We start from the raw sequence: 26643 nt of genomic DNA on the forward strand, positions 1-26643 counted from the left end.
TCAGTCATCTTCTTTTAAGGTACTGAAATGATAAAGGTCTTTCTTATAATTATACTAGTGTCGTTTCATCCAGATCAATAGAAATGTGCTACCTGCTATCATGCTTTGGATTCAATACCGTTCTAAGCTGCTAGCATTTTTGATTGAATATATAAGGACATGTTACAAAACTCTGCCATCCGATCACCCAAAGTTTCTGCAATGGGCAGGGTTCAGATAATCTTCATAAAGCAAATGGAAGAAAAGGAAACGTTAAAAACAACAACAAATATCAAGGGAGGGTTGACACCCTGTGGTTGAGTTCCTAACAACCAACTCATCGGAGGCTATTGAGGTGTAGAGTCATAGGAAGATTTGTATTCCAACATTTCAGTTCTGTATCTCTCCTTGTCCTTCATCCCTTTCTCCTGATAAACCTACATCACAGTCAATTAAAGTCAATATCAGCAGCTCCAAATGTTAAATGAAACACACAGAATTAAACTGCACAGACATATATACACATGCATATATCTACTTCCTACCTGTTTCTCAGCCTCCGTCAGATTGCTCCATAGGTGCCCAATCCTCTTACTGATGGCTTTCTCCTGCCCGTAGTACATAGGTTTGAGCTGGGTATAATGCTCAGCAAAGAAAAAATTATAACCACTCCTGTTTGACTTTGGCTTGGAAGGGTCCCGTAAAGCTAACCGGGATCTCTTCCGGCTGCGGTGAGGAGGTACATCTGAAGTATTTGAACTCTGAGACAATTGAAGCATTTGGGGGATATGATACAGGACACCTTTAAATTGATCAGAGCCCAACCTAACTGTAACCAGATAGCCATTATCAAATTTGCCATCAATGGTCCCTGTCACAGAACTGCCAATCTGCAACTCTGGAGTTCCTGCTTGTATAAGATTGGTAAGAGCCTTCACTTAACAAGAAAGCTACATCCACACCCTTGCAAAGAGGTATATGAAGTAGACATCTGGGATAGGGCAAAATTTTGTATAAAAATTAATTAACTACCCCCTAAATCCTTTCAAAGCAAACCGATGTTTTTCAAAAGGCCAGCCAGACTAAAACTCAGCTTGTTTTTCTTTCTTGACTGAAAACCGAGAATTTCATAGCTAAGCTCAGCTTGTTAAATTTGTAATATTGCTTTCAAGATCTTAAGGAAATTTAAATTGCAGATTTTATAACTACTTCAGAAATAACTCAGCAAAGTGGCTCGAACAACTATCTAGGTATGAGGGAACATCAGTTATTGGAGATTTAGATTCATGGAAAACCAACCATAATGCAGTGGTTTTTCATAACTTATAGAACGTTAACTTTTTTGTTACTATTAGGCTATTATAATATGATAATATAGTTAAAGACATTACTATGCAAGTCTAATAATCCTAAAGATATCAAGTAAATGCATGTCTGATTAGAGATATTGATATATGGGAATGTGGGACCTAGATAATAATAATCTAATAATATACTCCTATATCAGAATGAAAAGCTCCTTCATATCAATATGTAGTTACACATACCCTGAGCTGCTAATTGGTTTGCAGAAGCACCTCCCTTTGTGTTTGCAGATGCATTCACAAGGCTCCCACTGGCAGTCCCTGCAAAAATAGAATAGAAAATATATATTACAAACTGCGAATAATTTCTTCATAAAACAAAGAATGCTTCTATCTGGAAAAAAAATCAAATTCAGTTTTCAAATACCAGGGGTTGAGACTGAAGAAACTTGTTTGCGGAAGTAATAGACTTGCTCAAAGTGATATAGCAATGATAAGTAATACTTCCTCAAAACAAATGAGGCACTTGTAATAGTTGTTGGAAATCTGAAGACCACAATCACTTCCTTCCATCTGCGATCTTTTATTACCTGTGAACCATTTCAAGGGAATTTAAAATGAAAAGGATAATAAACATCCCTCAGAAGGGGTGTAACATACTAATTTATTGGACCAACTCAATCTGTTTACAACTTATGGCCACAGAAACTTGAGAGAAAAAGTTTTAGTCATCCTAGCGTCACAACCCAAGATTATGCTCCCCTGTAAAGTGAGCTGCAAAAGCTACAGGGGATTCCAGGTCAATCAGGAGAAAATAAACCAATGAAAATGAGGTCATCAACATGTTTCCTAACACTGGATTATGCCTCAGACCAACAAGTTTTATATCACAGGCAGTATCCTCATTGTAAGTACAATACCTTCTCAAGACCTCCGCGAGATGTGACCTCCGTGAAGAGTTGATGCAGATCCAGAGCCTTTCCTCCAACAACTGGAACCCTGTCCAACCAAAACATCAGAAGACCATATATCCTAAGCTGTGCTTTTCTTTTCCTATTTCTTTGTCTTCTTTTTCACCCACACCCCAACCCCATTTTCTCTTTCTCCAAAAGGTGATCTTTTTAATACAGAATTTCAACGAGTAACAAAGTCAAGAGCCACATACTTTAAAAGCCTTAATGAACATGCAAAAGAAACCCCAGTTCCTCCCTTTCTCAGGTGTGTGCATATGTGTTCATGCATGAGCATTCTACATCATATTTCAAGTATAGTAAGGTAAACAAAGAAAAGGTGACAGATTATGAGGTTTGCAGGCTAGTAAAGTATGAGAAGAGGATAGATATATTAAGCAACAAGTGACAAGCAAGTATCATCATCCACTATAGGGAGAGAATTGATGCGATAGTTTAAGTATTAGGATCTATTGATAGAAAGAGAGATGGTTTACATTTGGAATAAACAAGCAGGATTGCCATTGCTTTGTTATTTCTTTTTTCAATAAAGAAATTGTCTTGCTTTAAACCTTGCAATCACCAGTTACACACAAAACACCCAATCACTGCTATATTCATCGAAAACTTTATACATAGAAACTATAATTGTCTGAGTCAGTGAAATCCCATTAGGAATCTGAGAAAACGAATACCAACAGGCTGATAAAAAGCAGAAACGAAAAAGGGGGCGAAATCCCAACAATGAATCTTGAAATCAAACTGTTGAAGCGGAAGACACACTCTTTCGCTACACAGAGAAATGGGAAAAACTTGTTGAACTCAGAAAGACACCATCTTCAGAAAAGGAAGAAAGAAATTGTTAGCGATTGTAAGGAAAGAAAGTTACTTGAATTTTTTGCCGAGAGATTTGTGAAAAGCTTTAAGCTTTTCCCAGAAAAGGTCAGAGCTTTGAGCAACATCCTCGTACTTGGCAGCTGGTGAGGGATAGCGAGGCATGTTGGTGTACTGCCCATTTGTACTCTCACTCTGCTGCTGTTGTTGAGACATTTTTAGACCCAAACTCAACAGAGGTAAAAGATTTTTGGTTTGATTAAGAATTTAAATTAACTAGTACTAGTAGATATTGATTGTTGTTCTGCTACCTTCCCTATTTATGTATATATATTTTTTAATAATATACTAGTAGTACTAACAAAGTCTTATTTGGTTTACAACAACAATAGAATAATAATTATCTTCATGAAGAAACCACAAAGTTTCTACTACCCTAATAAGAATTAACCTACAGAGACCCAAATCCTAGAAAGACCTGTTGAAGACAAACTCTGGGTAGCTTGAAATTTGAAATATTATAGTAATACTTAGGTAAGATCTGAAATTTTAGATGGAAACAGTGGGACTGTGGATTAGGAGATTAGGTTATAATGGTAAAGTTAGATGATGGTGAACCTTTTTTTTTTAGTATTTTATACATTTTTATGCAACTTGCCTGCCTGCTACAGGTTGGGAAGAGTGATAAATAAAAAAATCAAATCCAACGGTGGGGATGCTGCAATGCTTGTGAGATATATATATATATATATATATATATATATTTTTTTTTTTTTTTTTTATCTGTTTAAAGTAAACAAGTTCTAAACCATGGTTTTAAGTCTTCATGTGTCCCGGGTTATTAGTTGTTCTGTCTTTAGGGATTGAATGGACAGAAAAGTCTGCCCTGTGAGTGCCTGTCACTGTAATCTCCACGAAAAGAAATCCAGTAAACATGTATATGAAATTAATTTAACCCTTTGAATGGATCAGAGCTGCTTTTTGCCGGCTCGGTTGTAATAGTGCATAGTACTAGTAGCTAGGCTAGTAGTGGCTGTTTGATGGAATCACAGTTGCAGACATGATTAATGGTATTAGTTCAGAATGAAGAGGGACAAGTTCACAACAATCTCAACACAAACTTAAACGATACAGTCCCATTGCCATTTTCTTTGACCAACCAAGTAAACATATTCATCCAAGAAAACCCAGAAATCAAACAGGAGAGACGCAAGAAATCCAACCTCCCCCAACTAATAGAGAAACTATACAATGGTTGCAAAATACGGCAGAAGAAGTGAAGATGAGGTTTCAGCCAAAGAACTTGGGGTCATAGCCATTGCTGGAGGTGGCCAGGATGTAGTAAGCAACAATATGGCCGATGGACCCCCAAGCAAGAACATCGACGATGTTGAATCCCACAGGGTCATTGGACTTGAGCAGGCTAACATACTCCTTGGCTCTTGTGTCCCCAGCCTCAAAGTGGGTCAAGCCGTTTTGCTCAGGCACTTGCTTCGCCACGTTCTCTCTTTGGAAGTTGAAGAACACAAACCTACCCAAGAAGAGGGAGAGACCCGTGCTGAGGCTTATCACAAGCGGGGCGCTGAGCTCTGCCTTGACAGCAAGACTAGCAGATGAGTTCCTTGCGGTGAGGGCGACCTTGGGTAGTGAGGTTTTGCCCTTGCTGAGGGGTCTGAGGCCTTGGAATGAGATGCTGGAAGGGGTGAGATGGTTCTTCTGGATGGAGGAGAAGGTGGGGGTGAACAGAGCTGAGGAGGCTGCTGCCATGGTGCCTGCACAATATGTATTGAGGTTGAGGAATAGTCAAAGAAGAAGAATAGATTTGGGAGGAGATGATTTTAGGGAAGTGGTATAGAAAAGATGATATAGTAAACAAGTGGTGGTAGGAAGGAGGAGAGACGGATTGTGAGGATGGGAATGGTGGAGGAAAGATTTTGGATGAGGACTGGGCTTTGTTTCATTGGTTCCTTTTGGATCAGAGATTTTTGGTTCCAAATGGCAACAGCCAACAAGCTCAAACAAGATTGAAAGTTGCGGTTATGTTCCAGGACCAAGGGACCCTGGGCAATGGTTTCTCATCACAAGTTCGATCTGTTTCATAGTCTTGGCTCTATTACCTAACACCTGGTTGGTTTACCATTAATCGAGCTCAAAATCAAGTTTTGAAATTTCATTCAAGCTCAAGCTCATTGGTTATACATAATCCTTTGCCTAAAGAGTAAAATTCAAAACCCTTCTCCTAAATACAAAAAAAAAAAAAAAAAAACTCATTATTTGTATCTAGGTAATGGGATTAAGTCAAACATAATGCAAACTCAAAGAAATCGATTGATAACCGCAATCATCCTCATTTGAATCCTTAATCATATTTAAAAAGAGAGTAAGAGGAAAGAAGTGCGGGGAGAAAAGACACACAGCAAACCACTCATAAAATTGTCTAGCTCCCAAGGAAACCATACTACTCTTTCATTCTCCTCTTCACATGAACGGGCTTTTCCAGCCATCTGTACATCCCCCTCCCATTAGCATCTTATGCTGATTGACCCCCACAAGTTTTGCAGAAAATAAAAATCTAATTGAACAGCAATAACCTACAATTACAGAATACATCTTACATTTACATCTACAACTTCTACAGCTTAGAATGTTATTAGGTTCGTCCAATACCATCAACAACAGCCACAACACCATGCTTATTTTGCAGACAGCATAATCAACTCAAATTAGGGAATCAAGGTATGAGTAGTTCCTCCGACGACCATACTCAAGAAGGCTACCATATGTACGATCCCATACACCGATAAACAGAGACTCTGTGTCGGGACTAAAGGATAGGCCAGATATCTCCCCAAAGAAATCGATTTCTTGCTCATTCTCATACCCACTTTTCACATCATACACATGCACAAAGTCAGCAGGCTCAGCCATTGCCATGTACTTACCATCAGACGTGTAGCGAATGGACCGTATTGCTCCAAGGTTTCCCTTAAGAACAGCAACTGACCTTGTCAAGTTCCGAACATCCCAAATTCGGCAAGTTTTGTCTTGGTTCCCAGTGGCAAAAGTGACACCATTAGGGTGCCATGCTGATGCAAATGAGAAGTCCAAGTGTCCATGCAAGGGCATAACAGTCTGCAATGCAATTTCCAATCAGCCGATGCCAGATGCTAGCCTTTGCAATATCCAACATGTAAACTAATCATGGAAAAGCAAGTAGACAATTACCTTCCCCGTGCTAGAGTCCACTAACATACCATCAGGGTTGTCCCCAACTATTATTAGAAGTTTCCCATCAGGACTCAGAGAAGTATGCTGCAAAAGCAATGCATTAGCAGAGGTTATAGTATTCATCCTTGCCGCATGTTGTATCAATATTAATAGAACCCATAATTAGCATACTGCAAATCATTAATTTTCAAAAAAAAAAAAGCATACTGCAAATCAAATTTTACAGAGAATAATTTTACATGTATGTTTACCAATCTAAAATAAAAGGAATCCAATATAGGGAACTTACATTAACTGGCCAAAGAAAATGAAAATACTTAGACAGCTGATATTTCTCCATATCAAAATCTCTGACTCCACAGTCATTATTGGAGGCCGTAAAGTGAACTGCACCACTAGTGTTTCAAAAACAAAGCAAAATTAGGTTCAGGTTGAATGCAACCAATGCCAGCAGCAGCTCAGTCAACAAGAAATACCTTGGAGTGACATAAATCTCAACAGCATTTGTAATGGCATTGTCATCATAAGTTGTCCTGGAACAAAAGCTTATTCCAGGCTGATCTAAATTCTACATTCCAAATCAAAGTCAAGTAATTAATTCTTAAGATCACTAACAACAGGACAACAGTAAGCAAGACCTTAGCAAAAAAACAATCAGCTCTCTTCAAATATAAATTTAGTCAGATCCATCTTATAACATGACAGAAACAATAGATTGAACTAAAATAATCTTGAAGTTATATCTAAACTTTCCACTTCAAGTAACTAGCAAAAACTGAGAAAGAGCTACATTGCACAGAAAAGGAGCTCCGCAATTGCTGTACAAAGGCTTATTCATTTTTCTGATCTCTGTTATGTCAGTAAACGATTTTGGGGGAAAAAAAGTTACACCACTTACCTTGCATATTAGCTCACCCTGGAACCCTCCAGCAACTAGGAGGTTATCTTTTACCGCAAGAGTACTGACTTGAGTTTGTGTAAAACCTTCCATCAGACTTCCAGGATGTTTCTAAAAGGGAAAACACGTTGATCAGTCTCAGCAGACATAAGATAGGGGGAAAGAAAGGAAAAGAACAAGGGGAACAGAAAACAACAATAATATGTCAGAGAAGAAACCAAATCATTCCAGACACAGACCTCAGATGGTGCCACATGCCCAGAAACATTAAGAATTTCATGCTTGCGGTGTGCCAATGAAGACCAATGCATGACAGAAAAATGTGACATAAGATAAACATCATGTTTTGATGTAGCCCATACCAAGTTCCTCAACTGCATCACCACAAATGGATATGTTTATCAGTCAACAATGATGATCATAGCACAGTTAACAGACTAAAAGGAAAGGACTGGCCAGAACATTAAAGCATAACCTTTAAAAAGAAAAAAAAAATCCTTCTGTGATGCCACAAAATACGAGGGGGTAAAGATAGCTTATATTAATTAAATAAAAACTTCCATTCTACTAACCTGAAAATGAAGTATTGTTGATTTTACAGATCTTGAATTAAGTCTGAAGTCATAATATGACGCACCCTTCTGGGTAATTTTGCAATCCTGTATACAAATTGACATTTCAACTTAGTTCAATTACTATCGAAAATATTAGATCCAAGAAATTGGTATGAAAGGAAAGTGGGCAACTATAACAAGTTTTACCTTCCCTGACCCTTCTCCAGAGTGAGGGATATTCTCATAGTTCTTGTACTGTTCTAGCCTAGTTTGCCTGTATTTTTCCCTAGTGATGCTAAGCCGATCCCAAGGAATTCCCTGGATGTCTTTTCCTCTTCTAGCTTGAGCAGCAGAAGTATCAGATATTTTATTATTCTGCAATACAGTCAAATTACATTAGGGTGGCTGAAATCCACAAATACTAGAACAAAAACTTCAAAAATTTTAAAAACAGCAAAGCTATATTGTATATTTGATTAAGCTAATGACATATGAACTGAGTTGTATAAGAAATGCCTATGTGAATCTTGTAAAATATAAAACGAACCATGTAGTCATATTCATCAAGATCAGAGTCCGAGCCAGACATATATCTGCCACGAAACTCTTCATCCATGTCATCATCTATGTCTTCCATGTCATACTCATCTGCCATGTATTCAGCATAATCTTCTTGGTAGTGGGACATATTCTACCAGACAAAACTACACTAAATCAATATAAATTCAAGCATCCATAATAAATTAACAACTAAATGATAATAACGATACCTATAAACGAAAACTCAGACAACATTACGGATATTGAACATGATAATATGACACCAAAAGAGACTAGAACCACGTCCAAGTCACAATTAAAGGAAATATCAAATCCCTCATCAGACATTGGACCCCCAGAAAAAGGAAAGGGAAATGGAAACAAATATCCAAAATAACAAATGCGTGACTATCACCAATCCATAATATAAGTTTTTTTTTCAGTGTGTATGAAACACTTATAGCGGCAAGGAGATAAACTAATGAAAGATTGATAGCATATGAGTCAATCCCCAGCATAAATTATTTATGGGAAACATATGTTATGCATTTTGAAGTAAATATTCGTACTACTGTCAATTCAACTCTGCTAAAATCATGTTGGGATAGATAAAGAAATTAGCTTTTTGTCATTCAAGCATGCAATCCAAAAAAACATTTCCAGGGTCCCTAAATTTGTAAACTTTTGCCTCCTACAAAGGTGAGTATCTTCTTTCTTAGTTTCCCCTTTGCAGGCTTAAGCATCCTTCTGGATTTTTGGCGCCCAGCAAAGAAGTAAAGTCTCATCAAATTCATATCCCTTGCGAATTTACCATTTCTATATTTGAATTGCAAACACTGCTGCAAAAGGATAAAAAGCCACAAAAATAAGAAATTGCCTGATTGATACAACCCTAATGGAAAATCCCCCAACGAAAATTAAACTCCCAAATCAGAGCAATCATGCAACAACAACAGCAACAACATTCAATTGCGAATAATAACTCTTTTTTCAAAGATATAAAAAAAAAAACCCAGCAAAAAAGTGTTAAAAATAACGAATGAATTCGTACCCGCAACTATGCACCGATTAACAGAAATGATGACAAAAGTAAAAGAAAACTAATGATCGAAGATGATCAACATCAAAAACATGAATCGCGAACCAGTAAAAAGAAAACGCAAAACAAAAATGAGCAAATTAACCTCTTTTTAAAAAACAAGAGATTGTGGGGAAGCTGGTCCTCTCCTCCGATCTGGAGATGAAAATATCAGCATCAGAATTGCATCTTTTTAAGAAATAAATACATATATAAATATTTCGTAATTATTTTAGTCGACATAAAAAAAAAAAAAGGGGCTTTCATATACAAAATCCCAATTGTCCTTCGATTAATATGGTAATATTACAATAAATAAATAATAAAAATAATAAAATATACTATGATGATAATTAGACGGGGGATCGCGAGAACTCGAGAGACGAAGGAATTACTAGTATTTTTTTTATTTTATCGTTTATCCACTGACAAGGTGATTGTTTTATCAATTATATATTGGCACAAGGTGTACATATGTGGCAAATCCACTGCTTAATTACTTTCCATGTCGGCTCATTTGGAGTCGGATAATTTCGAATTAAATATTATTATATATATATTATTTGAGATCCAGTTATTTTCATTTCCAATTGTTTAATTTTTTCGATTTTAGGAATTTCGACTCCTTTTGCATATGATATAATATACCATTTTGAATGAACTAAATTTTTTAATTGGAGTTGAAGTTACCATTCGTGTCAAAATCAGTTCTAATTTTAGATTATTTTGATCAAATATAAGATGATTGCCAAGAAAATAAATCCATAGGTAATTATCGGAAGTCGATTACTTTTAACTCTGTTCGTGTGGATTAATTTAATAATTTTATGTCACGTATTCATATATTTTTTTAAAAAACAAGTCTTTTATATAGAGAAAATTTTTTATTTATAAACTTAAAATATATTTATATTTCAATAAAATTATCATTTTTTTACATCGTCACTAATCTACTTAAACAAATATGACAAAGAGGGTTTTGTCGGGATGTTCTTGGATGCTAATTGTCCAAACTCTTCATAAAGTAAATTCATAGGTAATTATTGGAGATCGACAATCTTTAAGCCTTACTCACGTAGGTCAATTTAATAACGTTTTTGTATTATGAGTTTATGTTTTTAATTTAAAAAATATACTTATTAAATAAAAAATTATATTGAAGCATATACGGTAAAAAAGATTTTGTTTACTTAAAAATTAATTGTCTAAATCCCTTTAAAATATATAAAATCGTAAAGAGTCATTTCACTTTCATCTTTGTTATCTCATTGTAAATTTTACTCGTCATAATTTTTTCTAAATTGAATTAAATCATAGATTCTCTTTTTATTAAAACTAAATATATAAAACAAATACTCAAATAAATATTAAAAAAATATATATGAAAAAAAAATGTAAAATTTGACTACATAATTTTACTACAAAATTTGAGTTAATAGTAAGCCAAGAGACAGTGGAGGAACCATGGTCCACGTTGCAGGAGGCGTTAGTCTGCAAACCTATCCAGTCCCCACGTGTCATTACCGTTTCTTTCCACGTCATCGTCAACCAGCGGGCAGAAGCAGAAAGGAGCGTTCACCCTCGCCTAACTTGGTGACTTCCCATCTCATCTGAATTCAGATCATTGTCTGATTCCGACATAAGAAAAATCTTCTCTTTTCTCAAAATTCAGACAGCACTAAGGCTATGGCTACGTTGCTCAGGAAGGTCTGGGAATCAGTGTCCAATCGTTCCTGTTCAAACTCCGACTCAGCCACCCACCGAGCCACTCGAATAGCTGATGCTTCTTCGTCAACTATTACGACGAAGTCTTCATCGTTGGGAGCGCTGTTCGATGAGATTCCGCTGGATATTCTGGTGCAGATAGTCAGGTTGGTGGGACCCAAGGACGCCGTTAAGCTGAGCTGCGTCAACAGAGCCTGGAGATTGCTTGTGTCTGATAATCGACTATGGATGTACTTTCTCCAGAATCACCACCACGACCCTTGGGACTCTGTTTTCTTTGCCGAGTTGAACTTGAGATCCGGTTATCCTCTCCAGTTCGTCGCCCTTTGCTTTCCTATTCTTTCCCACCAAGCACACCCCTTTTTTCTGCTCGAATTATGCTTTGAATGAAACAGAATCATTCATTTTAACTTTGTCAGGACTTCCTCTTGGAATTTCTTCTTCAGTGTGGGAATAATTGAACCAAGTGTATTGTGATTTTTTTTTTCAGAACATTCCCAAGTCAGACAGGGGAGTTATCTTTCATGCGCATTTATGGTCAGCGTTCACAAGTCCCTGGTTCTGTTATTATCGATGGTAACTACTTATCATCCTTTATACTGTGGAATCTGAAACAGACATAGCTGGTCTCTTTTTCCTCACTATTCTTGATGTTTATCTTCTTTTTTGTTTTCTTTTCTCCTTTCATAACCTGAAAAAGGTGGTTCTGGCTATTGCAAGTTCGGTTGGAGCAAATATGCTTGTCCATCCGGGCGGTCTGCAACATTTCTGGTGAGCCTGTAATTTCAGAGAATGTGGGGAAATCCCATTCTGTTGTTAGATACGTCTTCAGCTTCCTTGTATATGTATAGACATAATGTTACTTAAAATTTGTCTTTGACCTCGATGTGTCAGGAGTTTGGTAACATCGAATCTCCCATGTATTCTAGACTTCGACATTTTTTTGCAACTATTTATAGCAGGTTTGTTGTGTTGTTATTTTTCAGTCTAATCTGCAATTGCTCATCCCTTTAGTTTGCTTTCCTCTAATTTTTAAACCTCTCTTTCACGTGGGGCATGTGCATGTCGCATCACTCAAGTCAACTCACTCTTTGATATGTGAATTTGATGATGTAGTCTTGTACAGGATGCAGGTTAAACCACACACTCAGCCAATTCTCCTCTCCCTTCCAATATGCCATTATGATGGTTAGCTGCTATGTTTGTCTGCTTTATCATAATTTTGAATGCTTAATTATGGAAACCCATGTCATGATTTTGTTGGAATACTGTATAAGGAATACTCTCTTGAGAGCTATACGGACTTTTAGACCTTTGCTCCTCGCCACTTCCATTTTGTTGCATGCTTTTTAAATTGTGGCTTTGTTGCTATTTAATTTCTGTTAATAACCTTCCTTGTGGATGTATTTTGATTACTGCAGATACTGAATCTGCCAAAGCATCAAGAAGGCAGCTTAAAGAAGCCATCCACACAGTCTTATTTAACATGAATGTTCCTGCTGTTTGTGCTGTCAATCAGGTACATCATTGTATCTCTAGATTTGTCTACTGATTATTATTGTTCTTTAAAGAAACAACCAAACCAGAAAGAGGCATAAAGGGAAAAAAATGCACAAGGAACTTGATTGGTGACAATGCTTATTCCCTCTCTTAAAGCTTATGAACAATGCAAGTTGAATGTATCTTTCATCTATTTCCATACTTGAAATGCTGATGATTTATGTTTCTTTTTCTTAATCATCTGTGGAAATGCTGATTTCTTTCCAACTTAGCCCCTCAGAAACAGAGTCTTTTGTTATTCCTTTGATCTTAACTCAATGACACATGCATGAGGTTTGTGCAGGCTACTTTAGCTCTGTATGCAGCAAGACGAACATCTGGAATTGTTGTTAACGTTGGTTTCCAAGTCACATCTGTTGTTCCAAGTAAGCGCATGACTTGTCTCAAGTGTTTTCATCATTTTCTGTTTGATATGTGAATAATCCTTAAGCATTAATGGTGATTTATCAATGCGTTTATTATAATTTTTTCTGATTTCTTTTTTTGCATGACAATCTCTTATATCCTTCATTTTCTTTTTTGTCCCGTTATAAAGGGGATTAAAAAAACTAATCAATGTGATTTCTTTTCTGCCAAGTTGATTATTTCTCTACTTTCTGTTTTCAGCACAGAAATAATTGAATTCGATTTTATATGGTTTCTGTATTTTTGTTTTATAGTTTTACATGGTAAAGTTATGCGTAAGGTGGGTGTTGAAGTCATTGGGCTGGGAGCATTGAAACTCACAGGATTCCTCAGGGAACTCATGCAGCAGAACAATATTAACTTTGAATCATTGTACACCGTGCGGACACTAAAAGAGGTATGCTGTAATCTTCTACAATTTTGGATGGTGCTTACCACTTGAAGTTCACGCAAGACCTTTTCTTTTTCCTTTCTGCTGTAATTAGTTACTTGCTCGTTCAAGGCTTTTGATGCTCTTTAAGTTTCATTAAAATGCAGAACCTATGCTATGTTGCTGCTGATTATAAAACAGAACTATCAAAAGATATCCAAGCATCATTGGAGGTTCCAGCAGAGGGGTGGTTTACTCTTTCAAAGGAACGCTTTCAAACTGGAGAGATCTTATTTCAGCCACGTATTGCAGGAGTGTAAGTCTGTAATAATAGCATTAATAAAACAATTCATCTTGGGTTCATAAGGAAGACCACAAGTGCTAATCTTGAGACCTTATTGATGCCTTGCAAATAATTCAAAATGAAATACCCTAAAGGAAAATACAAATCAAGAAAAGATTTAATGTGTATGAACTATCTAAGATTTCTTGAGATCTAATTGACATCTTGCAAATGATGTTGGTACGAAATACTCTTAAGGAAAAATACAATAAAGGAAAGAAAATATTGAATGTTTATAAATATGTTGGTACAGGCATGCTATGGGATTGCATCATGCAGTAGCACTTTGCATGGAGCATTGTCATACTGCAGAATTGACAGGTGATGATGCTTGGTTTAAGACTATAGTTCTGTCAGGGGGAACTGCATGTTTACCAGGACTTGCAGGTAGAATCTGCATTTTCAGTCGTTTTCATTCCTATTGTTTTAATTTTGAGAATTGTTGGATGTAAGATAAATTATAATCTTCCAAACCCTCTGCCAGTGAAAAGAAAGGTAGCTGAAGTTAATTGACTAGAATGATCTCTGACATTTGTGTATGTTTAACTGTTCCCAGGAAGGTTAGAAAAGGAACTACATGAGTTTCTTCCCCCTTCCCTGTCGAATGGAATAAAAGTCATCCCTCCTCCTCATGGTGCAGATACCGCATGGTTTGGAGCAAAGTTTATCAGCAATGTAAGCTACTTAACTCCATCAGTGAACATGTTTAGTGTACAAAAATATGTAAGAACCGTAAGTCCACGTGAAATAGTTATTATTGGAGTTCCCTTGCATTGAAATATGATTTCCATTCAATCAACATGAGATTAATTCAATGTTTCACAGGTATTAGCCTTGATGTTGCATACATTGAAACTTGCAACTTGTTTCCATCTCTTAAACATGTGTCTATGATTTTGCAGTTAAGCACCTTCCCAGGGTCCTGGTGCATAACAAAGAAGCAGTTCCGACGTAAGTCCAGAGTAACCCTAATTTGGTGAATATCAGGCTCCCTAGAAGTCGGGCATCTTCCTCGTTGTATAAGCATGAAGCAGTCTTGGCAGGAGTCCAGACTGAGCGTGGCATGAATAAGCTACTGTCATTTTTTTTTGTTCCACTGACAAATTGCCCTTGGATTGAGAGCGGGGAAACGCAACTGAACTGTTTTTCTTCTTTCTTTAATTATTATTTTATGGAAACTTTATTATTAATACAATTTATTATAGTGTAAGCATCCATAGCCAAAATTCTGTTGTTCATTGCTCGTCATTTACATAAAGATTAGTATGGCTGAACAAGGTTGAAGAACAATGAGTTGTGAAGTCATTCATCTGTTCAAAAGCAACACAATAATCCTTCCATAGCAAACTTCCTTAAGATGTCCACCAAACCACGTCAAGATATTAAACCAATTACTTGATTGAAAACCAAAAATCATATGAGAGATTGCCATCATCAATTCAATGAACTTTTAAGTAACATTTGTATCCAAATTCAACATTAAAAAAAGCCCAATGTGCCATATTATCCAAAAAAAAAAAAAATTCACTAGTAGCAACAATATTAAGTAACACCATCAAAACTTGTTTAGTCTCAAATCGACCTGCACAGCTCAATAATCTCAGTATCTCCTACCAGCACCACCCGGGCCACCAAAAACTGGGGGTGCAATCATAGCCTGTGGTTCAACTTCAACAAGGCCAGGAATATCAGCCATGCCAAGAGCAGAAAGCATGTCAAGAGTCTCCTTGTCAACCTTGATTTCATCAGTGTTAATAGCTGACTCGTCAGGAACAAAGTCCATGCGACGCTCACGCTCTTCTTCTTGTAGCTTGAGTGAAATGCCACGAACTGGACCCTTCTGAATGCGCTTTATCAAGTGTGTAGAGAAGCCAGCAATCTTGTTACGAAGGCGCTTTGTAGGAATGAGAGCAACCTCCGCAACAATCTTCTTGTTGGTGTGGAAGTCCAAGGTCATGCGAGAGTAGTAATTCTCAATGACCTGACGTGAGGACTTTTTCACTGTCTTGGTGCGAACACGACCCATCTTAGCTGTTCCTGCAAAGAGAAGACAAACAAAGAACGAATCTATTATGATTCTGGGTTTCACCTTTAGAAATGAAAGAGATATAGATAAAGTAGAAACAAAAAACCTCAAATTGAGGGGGGAAAAGATAATGCAATCAGGCCAACAAGTTTGCAAAATGAATAAGGGCTAGACTATGGTATTAGTTGATATTTTGAGAACATTGAAGCATGTTCAACATGAAAATAGATCAAATTCCTCTGAAAAAAAAAAACATACAAACCAAGCATGAAGGTTCTTCAAAGACCATCAAAGTCCAGATAGGAAACAATTTAATTAGCGGGTTATGATCTTTGTTATCAGTACCATGAAGAATGCAAAACAGAAGCAAACAATTTCGGCAGAGGACCAAGAATAAGGCTACAATCAGTACAAACAATAAGAACAACACCCTAAGCCATTTGCTAAAGTGAATGAAACTACAAGCCTATGATACATCAAGTTAAGCCAAATTCCTTTCCCATCACATCTCAGAACAAAGACACAGAATTTTCAAAACCACCCAAAGAAGGGAAACACATTTTTCATATTTCCCCCAGCAATCAAATTGATCAATGCATTGTGTTGTGGCCTTTTCAACACTGTGTATTTTGGATACAAAGGAGTAACTTTTCGCTTTACACAAGACGAAGTAGCAACAGCATATAAAAACAAAAGTTGTGCTTTCGTTTCTTTTCTTTTCTTTTCCTTCTCTTTTTCTAGTTTGCAACATTTTCTGAGTAACCAATCAAACAACGAAGAGAAGAACGTGAACGTACCTTGGTAAAGGCAACAGGGGAAGGTGAGGAAGCAGGGACGCCTGAGATCAACTAAGAGACTGAGGCTGCGGCTGCCACACGAGAGAAAGCAAACCCACCGCCAACAGCTTGGATTATAAAGCTCCGGACATTGGACGCCGTTAATCTCGTTAGGGTTTTTCGACTTTTCAATAATTTTTTGTTGGCCCGTGATCTCTATCTGACCATGCAATTGAATCCTTTTATTTTTATCCTTTTACACAATTAAAGTCTTTCTTTTGCAAAATTTGCAATCAAGTCCTTGACTTTGAATTAGAAAAAAAAAATTACGTGGATGTGGCATAGAAATGTGAATTGCCTATTGTTAAGCCATGGGGCTTTTATGGCTTTGTGTATGTTAATACTTTTTTAGATTAAATAAATATTTTAAAATTTCCTCCAATGTCCAACGCATTTGTGTTAGATTGTAGTTATGAGCAAATTGATGGAAAAAGGGCAATGGCAATTGATAAGAAAAGAATTGGTAATGGCAGCATGCATTCCATGATCATTGCTTTGCCACAAACCATGTCCACCTATAGGTTCTGATGTAATTGTTTGTTGGACCGTAATTACTGAGAAGATAACTTTGGATATCTTACTTCTAAGCACTGTAGAGATGACAAATCTAATTTTCTCTTTTGGGGGAGATGGATTTTTGTGTCAGATCCTGAGATGTTTTCAGGATAGATTCCTCCATGAAGTAAGATGAATCCATTAGATAGAGGCTCCAAAGCTCGGGAAGGAGATGGAAGGAGATACCATTCATAGCCAAAGGACACCCAATCCATACCAACATAGAGAATGCTTGCATCTCATATCACACAGGAAAAGCATAAACTCATTTGATGGCTGCAAATTACAACTGAAAGCCTGTTTCCCCACAACTATTGGGACTTGGGAGTAGCATTCCAATGATGTACATCAATTAAATTTCCGAGTACAAAGAAAAAGCATGGCTGAAGAACGTGAGGTATGGAACTACTGTACTCTTCACAAGGTTAAAAGTGGGGGTAAAAATAATATAAGTAAACAATTATAATAAATGAAATTCACTTGCAGGCTTTCATAACAACATGAATAGAAACACTAAGATGCCAGCTGTGGCCATTGGCAGCAGCGATGGATTAGATATTAGCTGACTACCACTGGCATTTTCTGATGATGATGGCGCTAATGCAGGGCATGCAAGCCCTTCTTTCCCTTCACGACACTCGCTAGCGAAAAGGCCTGGAGGATATTTCCCGTAAAGATTAATGTAGCTGAACATAGTTGAAGCACAATCGGTTGTCAAGTCATTGATCTGTTCTGCATACGGGCAAGCAAAGTCCTTGAATGCTGAACAACATTGATCAGGTGGATACTGAGGTCCTTTGCATCGGCTTGTGATAATTGTGTAGTTCAGAAACTCAAAGTTAACCGGGCAAGCTGTAGATAAAGCAGCAAAACAGTATATATCATGTTTAATATCCTTCCATAGTTAAACAACAGAACTCAACAAAAAGTTTGCTCTCAAGCTATCATCAATAAGTTCCAAGAGATCTTAAGATGGAATCAACATTTTTAAACAGTGGTCTCCGATGAATAAGCAGAAAACAGAAAACAAGCAGGGAAATTAATGGCTTGATAAGCTCTGCAACTTGCTCCATTGATAAAGGTGCTCTTAAAATATAAGATGAACCAAGAAAAACAGTGTCTGATAGCATTTTAAGTCATTGCAGCATAAAGCATCTATGAAGGTAAAGGCCTTGATCTGCAGCTTTCTCGCTTTGGATATCATGGAAATCATTTTGGTATATTGTCAAATGAAAGTTTTGTGATGGTGATGGCTTTAAATAAAAGCAGAATGGAAAAAGAAAGAAAATAATTTCAGTGCCAGAGCTTCTAGAAAAGAAAATAAGAGATGGAAAGTCCCCTTCCATCCCTTTCTCTCCCTGGTGAAGATTCTAAATAAGCAGAATCCCATCATCCGAAGATTTACAGCTTAATCATTTGTGTGGCACATCCATCAAACTCGAGTATTAAAGAAAGAAGATCTCAAACAGGCTCACACCAAGAAAAAAAAAAAACTTTCAAGCCATTAGATCTGGCAGCAAATGCTTTATCAAATTCTAAACAAAATTAATCCCAGAAAAAAGAGTAAAATTTAAAGGGTGGTATTATAGAGGAAAAGAAAATAAAAAAACCTTTCTTGGCCTGAAGGAGGTTCCTTCCTGTAGTAGTGAAAGAGTCAAAGACACCATCTGCATCCAGATCATCACATATTAGATGGTGACTGATAGATTCAGAAGCTGTAGAATTTAAAGAAATTTTCTTTTTGATGAATACCTGAAATTGAAGTGGAAGCAGAGACCCCCAACATAAGGAAGAAAACTGCAAACAAAGAGACACACTTTTCTCTCCCCATCATCCTTTTTGTTTCTTTTGGTTTGTTTCTTTAAGGGTTTTTGCTGTTGGGTTAACACAAAGAGAGCAAACAGATCTGATTCTCTTCTGTGGCAGAGCAATAGCGAAGCAAGCTTCTGTTGCTCTTCTCTTCTGGAATTCAAACAACAGAAAGCTCAGAACTTTGACGATTGAAGTTGGAATGAATAAAATAAAGAGAGACAGAGAAGGCCGTGTTTTGCTTACGATTGAAAATGGATTACAGCCAAAAACGCGAAAACTGGGGTGAAGTGGGGTCTGCCTTATTTGCTTCAACTCCTACTGTCCCAAGGCTAACACTTCCATAACATAAGATTAAGATTTACTCACCGTTTTAAGACACTGTCTCTCACCTCAGGACTGTCCTGTTTGTTGACCGATTCGACGACTAACTGATGAGAATGAGATCATCTGATTCAAAGATGGTCATGGTAAAAGTTAGTGGTACTATTAGAAAAGAAAGGGTCAAGAGGGTAATTCACTCACTATCCGCCTTCTCCTCTCTTTCCTGGAAAAAGAAAAGCAACTCACTGTGGAAACTATGGACAGCGGGAATTTGTCGTCAATTGTAATTCTCGGCACTGAACTATATAATATTTAGAATACTAATCAAATGAGTTGAATTCCCCCCTTCCCTCAAAATGTGAGGACCAATTCTAAGACTTCAGTTTCATCCACAGGATAAGAAGTAGATGTTGTCTCTTTTGATTAGTTTGTTCAGCTCGTTAATTTTACCTTCATTCAACTCATAAATTTGCCATGCTTTGGGTCCAAAAATCACATGGAGGGCATAATTCTTGTGCGCCAACCTTAAATTTAATACAGTTGGATTGGATTCATAACAGTTTTGGCACAATAAATGCAAGACCTTAACCTGCTTATTTACTCCATTTGATGGACTAGGTGAAGTGGCTATATATAACCTACATGCTTGGTCAGCTTTCCAGCTAGAACCAGCCATGCAAAGGAAGAAAACAAAGAAGGAATATCATTCCACCTTTCTTTTATTTCATTTTTTTTTATTTTAATTCGAACATCTACAAAGGATTACCAAATTCATTATTTACGACTATCTTTACAATTAATGAGTGAATGACATCACGAGCAACAAATCAATACTTCGATGATTCTTTTGGGTTTGGGTTAGACTTTAGATAGTTAGACGCATGAACAAAAGTCAGCTGTCTTGTTCTTAGAGGCCACGTCTTCTGGTTTCATATCTGTCAACTCTGTCTCTGCCAACCTGCCTCCCCACCAAGTCCTGAATTTGAAACTGTTTAATTTTTCTTCTAAATAGTAGTGATTCATTGAGTTGGGGTATAAGCATGACAAAGCAAGGCGACGAGAAGGCAAAACAGAAAAACAATGGTCAAGAGAGCCTCTGCTAACCCACCAAACACAGCAAGGCTGTGGCAAGACCTCCCTAACGATATGAATCCGGGAAGGCTTGGATGTCGTCAAGAATCTTCATTTTGGCGGAAAGAAAGTGCAGCACGTACACGGCAAGGTCTTTGTGCTGGTCTTGCACTTTCTCATCATGAAAGCATCAATGCTCGCATCATCCTTAGCCTGCATACGTTCTTCCATTTGCACGGTCGGCTAATCACTAAAGATCCAAAGTCTTATCAGATCAATGTCTCGGATCGCTTCGAGGGTTCCAGGTGGATCCTTTCAGCTCCACCAGATGGCCTGACCTGTACCTTTAGCGCTTGAAGGAAACCCAAGTTGAATGATGGGGAGAGATGCTGAAATTGAACTTGGACCATGTGAGCAGGCCTCATCACTTGTAGCCCACAAATGCAAGGGAAATTTGTGCCTTGAACTTGCAGGGAACTCGGGTTAAAGAGGAAACAGTATCTACTCTATGTACCCTTGGAATGATGGTTGGTGGCGTTCTCCATGGAAAGATGAGAACTGGTATATCACCCAAGTTAGGATTCAAAATTTCATTCACAATGCTCAGTGTTTACATTAAGTAGGACATGGCTATATTCATTTGAACAGAAAGAAAAAGGAAAAGAAAAGCATGCCGCATGTAAGAAGATATTTCATTTATATTTCTCTTTACTCTCTCCACTGTTTCAAAGCTGTTCTTTGGAAAAAAATCCGTACAGCTCAACAGTAACTTCAGTCATGTGGTAGGGGTTAAAAGGAGATGAAGAAGCTAAAAAAGAAAGCGTCCACCCCATGTTTCATCCACGTGCCACGAACAAAGATGGCCCCCGATGGCGTACTTTGTCTGGCATCAACCCTCCTATAGCTCCACTCTGTCTGCATGGCCAATCTCCATACATTCAACAGAATAATCTTCGTTGCTGCAACAAGTATGCCGACAACCATCAGTATTAGTGGAAGAAAACGATGACTTGAAAAGAATGCATGAACACCAAGATAATAAATCGGAATTTGGAACTCTAAATCATAGCTCGAGCTCATCTTTCATACACATCTATCATTTTTCTTTTCAATAAGCAGACAAGGGGGTGGTTTGCCTATCCAAACAATTGATAGAAAGTTAAAGCAAAGTAGGGTCTTGAATTGTTTTTCATTTGGTGTGAAGGCAACAAGCAACCCTATCACAGGAAAGGGTTCTAAAACACATTTGCAATCTCCTAGAAATTCAAGCCTTCTAAACACCAGAATACAGGATCAAGTTCAAGATTGCAATACTGTGGAATATACTACTCTATGGAGAATGGAACTTACTTGACTTTTAGACTCACGTATATTTTCCAGCAACTCTGCAATCTCAAGTTGCTTCATCACCGCAGCATGTAGAACCTGTAAAATGACACCATCGTCAAAACAAAAAATTGTGATCATTGAAATCAAAGTCCAGTCCTCAAACCTCTGACTGTTATAAAGCAAGTAAGATGAGCCATACTCTCTTTGTTTTCTCAAGGTCAAACTCGACAGATTTGATCCGGTCCAGAGAATCCATAAGCATTTTCTCCTTTTCTACGGGAATTCCAGCAGGCTTGTTGCTAAGCTCCTCAAATGCTTTCTCTAGTTTCTGAAGACGCTCTATACATGGAAGGACACGCTCTTCTTCATTAACAGCTTCAGCTGCTGGTGAATTTGAATGGCTATTTGTGTTGCTGGATTCCATTGCACTCGAAGGATGAATGTTGTTTGGCTTTCTCCAAGATTCAAATCGAACAGTACGAATGAAAGCAGCCAGTCTGACCAATAAAGCTATTAACATTTTTGCCACAGAATGAATATTCCTTCTCCCAACCCTTTCCTTGACAGTGTCAAACCAATGGCTGACTGATGTTCCTGAAGTTTAACATCAACTTAGAAAATAAATCCCATGCGTAGGGACTATAACAAAACATCCGTAAACTATATGGTGAATATCTATATCCTATCTGTGAAACCAGATAGTGAACAAGAAACACTGTCCATATACCATCAAATAAACCATAAACAATGAAACACTTAAAGTATCCTCCAGGAAGAAGACAACTGATTACTGTAATAAAATAGCATTTTAAATACCTTCTGAATACGAAGAAGATGCCTGTTTGTGAGATTGGCTATCCACGTTACTGGAATTACGCAACTGATCTAGGGAATACAGTGGTCCTTGGTCACTTTCTATAGTTTTCTCAACCAGAGGGAAACTATCATCACAACTATAGTAAGCATTTGGATCGGATACCCTCATCTGCATAAATCACAATCAATTTTATTCAAAAGGCACAAAAACACACATTAGTAACCACAATGAAACAGAATACTGCTTTTGCAACTCACTTCTTCATGAACTGGTGCCAAACAAGGAAATGCAGAGCTTCTTTGTCCAATTGGAGAACACTGATTGTCAATATCTGAACCAGACTCTGCTGTTGATGTGTTGCTAGCCCTTCCCTGACATAACAGATTATGTGTCAATTGACCTGCATAGAAGATATAATCACAGAACATTATTGAGCTCAATGATCAATAGACTTTAACACTTACCTTTAATGACCGTGTCTGAACATAAGAGTCATATTTATGCTGGTCATTAGATACTCTGGTGATTTGCCTCACAAATGTTGCTTCCGCATTATGTACAAGCTATCGACACAACCACATGTTAATCTCCAGATAAAAGTTGAGTAAAACCTAAAATCATGTCTAACAAACACTTCATGTTTAAGAGGAAGAAGCAGCATATTATATAAACAAAACTACTTTGATTGAAGGGATGGCTACCTTCATTATCTCTGGATCATTCCATGGACCTTTATTGGATCTAAGGCACCCTCCATCTGTAGAGCAAGTGCATGACCCTCCTAAGAAGTCCGGCAACTGACTGAAAGAGGTGAAGAAAAGGAAAGGACTTAGGAGTAATCATAGGTTGAATTCTCTTGCAGGTAAGAATAAACAGATAATAAACAGACCTAGAGTCAATGATCTCCTGTAGCCTACCCAGAGACTTGGGCTCCAAAACCTGAAATTTGTAAATGAAAAATTGAGTCATCTAGAGGGCAAGAAAAGGGAAATAAAAAAAAAGAATGCCTAAAGCCATATCCTTTACATTTATCTTTCCGATTGTCTTTGCATCAAGAAATTTTTGAGCAGCAGGCCAAAGCATCTTTTTGAATCCAGGACCAGCATTGACTATGTACATTCTGTGCAATGTCTGTAAAGCCATACAAAAAAGAATTAAATACCAATTAGCAACAGAAAGTAAAAATATGATTGGATTGTATTGCATACCTCAGGGTAATAGCTGTTGTCTATTTTAGTCATGGCAGCCAAAAGATTTGCAGCAGTCCTGCTAAAATTCTTCATGCCCTACATTAGAAACAACATTTAATTACCAATTATAAGTCCACCATTGGGTTGCTGTAAATGACTCAAAACAGCCACCACTAGAGGAAGAAAATATTTCAACATTCCACAGTAAGTAGGACTGGCCCTATTGCACAGTCCATTAGTGGCACGGTTTAAGTCATCGGTGAAGTGGGGGCATAGCAAAAATTAAAGTGAAATGCAGCACTTGTATTCAGTTCTAGTGCTAGACCTATATAAAAAAGAAAAATACTGTGTACATTGGCAATGCAAAGATTTCTAAAAGCTACAAAGCAGGCAAAGTTGCTTTTCAAACAAAAAAAAAAAAAAGCTAGCAAAGTTCTGCCATAATGCTATATGTAATGTTGTCAAATCTTCAACTTGTTAAAGGCTGTCAAAGATAAGAGTCAAATACCAGTCCTTGTACATCCAATATAGTAGTTGTTGAACAGATTTGTCGCTTTGCTGCAATTGAACAAGCAGGGAATTTCTCTAACAGAGCTCTCTCAAACTCTTGGACATGGTACTTCAAATACCGATCTATGGTGGTGATACGCATAAGCCTACTGGGATGGGCTTTCCCAAGCCGCTCAATGTAAACAGGTCTTCCTTCCTTGTCAACTCCATGGTATCCTTGGGGATAATATTGCAATACTTCTTCCAGCTCTTCAAACTCGAAATCCTAAGTATTGATTGACTCAAAAAAAAAGGTTAAACTTATACAATAAAAGGATACTGCACGAAAACATAATCCTAGCTATTATAAACTGTGCATAATAATCATGAGAGTAACATAAAATTCTAAGATGCCAGAAAACTATTTGGCCTCATCAAATATTATGCAAGCCATTGATTTGCGGTTTGGCTTGTTAACTCTTTTCCAGCTTTAGCGAACATGCAATGAAATAGATAGAACAAAGTTTACATTTCTCACCCCCAAAATGGTGTCCGTTCCGAACTCTTTCCTCCAATTAAGCATGTCTTCCCACATCTGGATTGTTTTTTCAATGTTAAACTCTCTAGCTTTCAAGAATCTACAAGTTAAAAGTAGTACTTCTCAGCACACTTAAGTTGGCCAGGTATAATGTGAAACCTTTAACAAATCGAGCGGCCAAATTTGCTGGTTTAATATGGTAAAGGCTTACAACTAGGCGTTTGAAACCACCAACTGACCTCAACAAAGTATGATAATCGTCATGCCTAGGAGGCAACAAACCCTTATGATGAAGTTTCTGACGCAATTCATGAACAGCACTCTCCTCTTTTGCATCTCTGACATCCTCAATGGATACAGAAGGGACCCTGTAATCGATTTTCCTCTTCCCTCTTTTCTTAAGGGAATGAGTAAACTTGTTGGACGCATTTATGGCCTTCTTTTTCAGATTCCCAATCTTGGATCTTCTCCTCTCATCTTCAGAGTTGTCAAAATCAGACCTTCTGTCTCTGCTTTCATCATTCACCCCAATTTCTTCCGCCCCTAGGCAATATTGATAAAACCAAAGTAAAATTAAACAGGGCTGACACTAACAAGTCAAAAAGAAGAAAAGCATTTCATGAAGTAGCACACATATATTATTAATATACCTGACATCTCAGCAATTTGCAAAAGTAAAAGCTTTGATCTTTGAAGCTAGCAGTGCTTAATAGAAAAGAAATAAAACCATCATGTTCTGTTCTGCACATTGTGGCAAACAATTAGAGAACAGAAGCAGAAACTCATCATTTGGCATTAAGAAGCAGTAACTAAAGCAGCAAAATTTATGAAAGAGCAAACCTAAAATATAACTAGAGTGGAAACAGGACAAAAATGATAAAGAGAATGATCAGATCTGGACAAAAATGAATAAGCTTTTCTCTTCGTTATCCAATAAAACTAATATACTGGACTAGTAATTCTCTTCGTGTCTGTTGAACTATTAAAAAAATACATCAAATTTCACTGAAAGTAGAGCAAAACAAATAAGGAAATGAATAAAAGAGTGAGCTTTAAACGGAGAGACGAGTCGGTGATTAGAAACAGTGGAAAAACAGTGACTCAAGCTCTTACAAGATGAAGCTGCAACGCATTCAATCTCTTACAATGCTTGCTAATTATTACAACACCAATCGTACGGATCTCCCCCTCCTCTGTTTTTCATTTTTCCTATATCAATAGTTTCAATTCAAAAAGGAAAGGAGAACGCACCCACTGACTCCAGGGACCGAACGTGGAATCAACCCAACCGCACCAAATCTCTCGAGAAACGAGAGAGAGAGAGAAGGAAAAAACACCAAAAAAACAACAGCAAAAACGAAAAGCAGAAACTTTCCAGGAAAATGTAGAGGATTTTCTGGGAGAATAAAAAAAACAACAACAAAATGTTTTCCGAAAGATCTGGTTTTTATTGATCGTTTTTAACTTTTCCACCAGTTTCTCTCACTTAACAAATCACAAAACGCAAACCCTTTTCTTCTTTCCTTCTCTCTCTCTCACTCTCTCCCTCTCTCTCTAAAAAGATGAAGAAGAAAAAGGATGGAGGTGGGCAGAGCAGGCGGTGAAGGTTCCAGCGAGAGACAGAAAGAGAAAGAAAATGAGCGTCTCACTTTGCTTTGTTTTACTTTGCTTCGCTTCCTCTTATTTGTCAGCTCGGCTTTGCATACGTGGCCTTTTCTTGGTTAATTTATCTATAAATTAAACGGAAATTAATTAGTAACTGCAGCAGCAAACATGGAATGGAGTGACTGTGACTTTTGAGGAGCTAAAGCATGCTTCCTGCTTTTGACCTTTTTCTACCTCTTTCGCTCAGATTCTTATACAGTAACATAAATAGTAGAGATATCAAATA

The 26643-nt window shown here is 37.4% G+C and overlaps 7 protein-coding genes across 17 annotated transcripts; 1 reads left to right on the forward strand and 6 right to left on the reverse strand.

Moving 5' to 3' along the window:
- Window positions 1-104: 104 nt before the first annotated feature.
- On the reverse strand, window positions 105-3789 carry LOC18593167 (high mobility group B protein 10). Of its 2 annotated transcripts, XM_018125274.2 has the most exons (7): window positions 3123-3263; window positions 2731-3023; window positions 2204-2282; window positions 1711-1873; window positions 1527-1604; window positions 525-886; window positions 105-416 (listed from the first exon to the last, which is right to left on the reverse strand). In XM_018125274.2, coding segments are annotated over exons 2-7 (774 nt in total). In that variant the 5' UTR covers window positions 2733-3023; window positions 3123-3263; the 3' UTR covers window positions 105-326. The 2 variants fall into 2 exon arrangements, with proteins under 2 accessions (XP_017980763.2, XP_007020315.3); XM_007020253.3 differs by lacking the exon at window positions 2731-3023 and having other exon boundaries at window positions 3123-3789.
- A 388-nt stretch (window positions 3790-4177) lies between these two features.
- PSAG (photosystem I subunit G) lies at window positions 4178-4923 on the reverse strand. The gene has a single exon (XM_018124776.2). It carries the CDS (start codon window positions 4832-4834, stop codon window positions 4358-4360), a length of 477 nt encoding a protein of 158 aa, XP_017980265.2. The 5' UTR covers window positions 4835-4923; the 3' UTR covers window positions 4178-4357.
- A 472-nt stretch (window positions 4924-5395) lies between these two features.
- On the reverse strand, window positions 5396-9834 carry LOC18593169 (putative WD repeat-containing protein C2A9.03). Of its 2 annotated transcripts, none has more exons than XM_088808141.1 (11): window positions 9761-9834; window positions 9472-9521; window positions 8295-8438; window positions 7955-8122; window positions 7766-7852; window positions 7433-7567; window positions 7194-7304; window positions 6772-6863; window positions 6585-6690; window positions 6293-6379; window positions 5396-6199 (listed from the first exon to the last, which is right to left on the reverse strand). In XM_088808141.1, exons 3-11 carry the CDS (start codon window positions 8433-8435, stop codon window positions 5786-5788), a joined length of 1341 nt encoding a protein of 446 aa, XP_088664267.1. In that variant the 5' UTR covers window positions 8436-8438; window positions 9472-9521; window positions 9761-9834; the 3' UTR covers window positions 5396-5785. The 2 variants fall into 2 exon arrangements, with proteins under 2 accessions (XP_088664267.1, XP_017980264.2); XM_018124775.2 differs by having other exon boundaries at window positions 9708-9796.
- Window positions 9835-10941: 1107 nt separating this feature from the next.
- Window positions 10942-14978, forward strand: ARP8 (actin-related protein 8). 4 transcript variants are annotated; one of them, XM_018124671.2, is made up of 12 exons: window positions 10942-11391; window positions 11581-11666; window positions 11791-11861; window positions 11985-12052; window positions 12207-12278; window positions 12512-12609; window positions 12934-13015; window positions 13310-13452; window positions 13593-13741; window positions 14022-14155; window positions 14325-14443; window positions 14671-14978. In XM_018124671.2, exons 1-12 carry the CDS (start codon window positions 11052-11054, stop codon window positions 14746-14748), a joined length of 1440 nt encoding a protein of 479 aa, XP_017980160.1. In that variant the 5' UTR covers window positions 10942-11051; the 3' UTR covers window positions 14749-14978. The 4 variants fall into 4 exon arrangements, with proteins under 4 accessions (XP_017980160.1, XP_007020318.1, XP_017980162.1 ...); XM_007020256.3 differs by having other exon boundaries at window positions 10944-11404; window positions 12217-12278; XM_018124673.2 differs by having other exon boundaries at window positions 10949-11404.
- A 228-nt stretch (window positions 14979-15206) lies between these two features.
- LOC18593171 (small ribosomal subunit protein eS17w-like) lies at window positions 15207-16752 on the reverse strand. The gene is made up of 2 exons (XM_007020257.3): window positions 16592-16752; window positions 15207-15805 (listed from the first exon to the last, which is right to left on the reverse strand). The coding sequence occupies exon 2, from the start codon at window positions 15792-15794 to the stop codon at window positions 15369-15371; it is 426 nt and encodes a 141-aa protein (XP_007020319.3). The 5' UTR covers window positions 15795-15805; window positions 16592-16752; the 3' UTR covers window positions 15207-15368.
- A 677-nt stretch (window positions 16753-17429) lies between these two features.
- LLG1 (LORELEI-LIKE-GPI-ANCHORED PROTEIN 1) lies at window positions 17430-19602 on the reverse strand. Of its 2 annotated transcripts, XM_018124674.2 has the most exons (4): window positions 19241-19602; window positions 18938-19147; window positions 18796-18852; window positions 17430-18037 (listed from the first exon to the last, which is right to left on the reverse strand). In XM_018124674.2, the coding sequence occupies exons 2-4, from the start codon at window positions 19017-19019 to the stop codon at window positions 17676-17678; spliced, it is 501 nt and encodes a 166-aa protein (XP_017980163.2). In that variant the 5' UTR covers window positions 19020-19147; window positions 19241-19602; the 3' UTR covers window positions 17430-17675. The 2 variants fall into 2 exon arrangements, with proteins under 2 accessions (XP_017980163.2, XP_088664156.1); XM_088808030.1 differs by lacking the exon at window positions 19241-19602 and having other exon boundaries at window positions 18938-19230.
- Window positions 19603-21060: 1458 nt separating this feature from the next.
- Window positions 21061-26420, reverse strand: LOC18593174 (Sec14p-like phosphatidylinositol transfer family protein). Of its 5 annotated transcripts, XM_007020260.3 has the most exons (15): window positions 26004-26418; window positions 25403-25493; window positions 24992-25295; window positions 24753-24852; window positions 24234-24500; window positions 23744-23821; window positions 23562-23666; window positions 23425-23474; window positions 23237-23336; window positions 23000-23098; window positions 22793-22906; window positions 22535-22703; window positions 21918-22312; window positions 21740-21814; window positions 21061-21348 (listed from the first exon to the last, which is right to left on the reverse strand). In XM_007020260.3, exons 2-15 carry the CDS (start codon window positions 25407-25409, stop codon window positions 21328-21330), a joined length of 1884 nt encoding a protein of 627 aa, XP_007020322.3. In that variant the 5' UTR covers window positions 25410-25493; window positions 26004-26418; the 3' UTR covers window positions 21061-21327. The 5 variants fall into 5 exon arrangements, with proteins under 5 accessions (XP_007020322.3, XP_017980158.2, XP_088664153.1 ...); XM_018124669.2 differs by lacking the exon at window positions 21061-21348 and having other exon boundaries at window positions 21409-21814; window positions 25403-25488; window positions 26004-26420; XM_088808027.1 differs by lacking the exon at window positions 21061-21348 and having other exon boundaries at window positions 21409-21814; window positions 26004-26420.
- Window positions 26421-26643: the final 223 nt, after the last annotated feature.

The sequence above is a fragment of the Theobroma cacao genome, chromosome 7 (assembly GCF_053813885.1).
Source record: "Theobroma cacao isolate CCN51 chromosome 7, ASM5381388v1, whole genome shotgun sequence".
In the NCBI taxonomy this organism is placed as follows: Eukaryota; Viridiplantae; Streptophyta; class Magnoliopsida; order Malvales; family Malvaceae; genus Theobroma; species Theobroma cacao.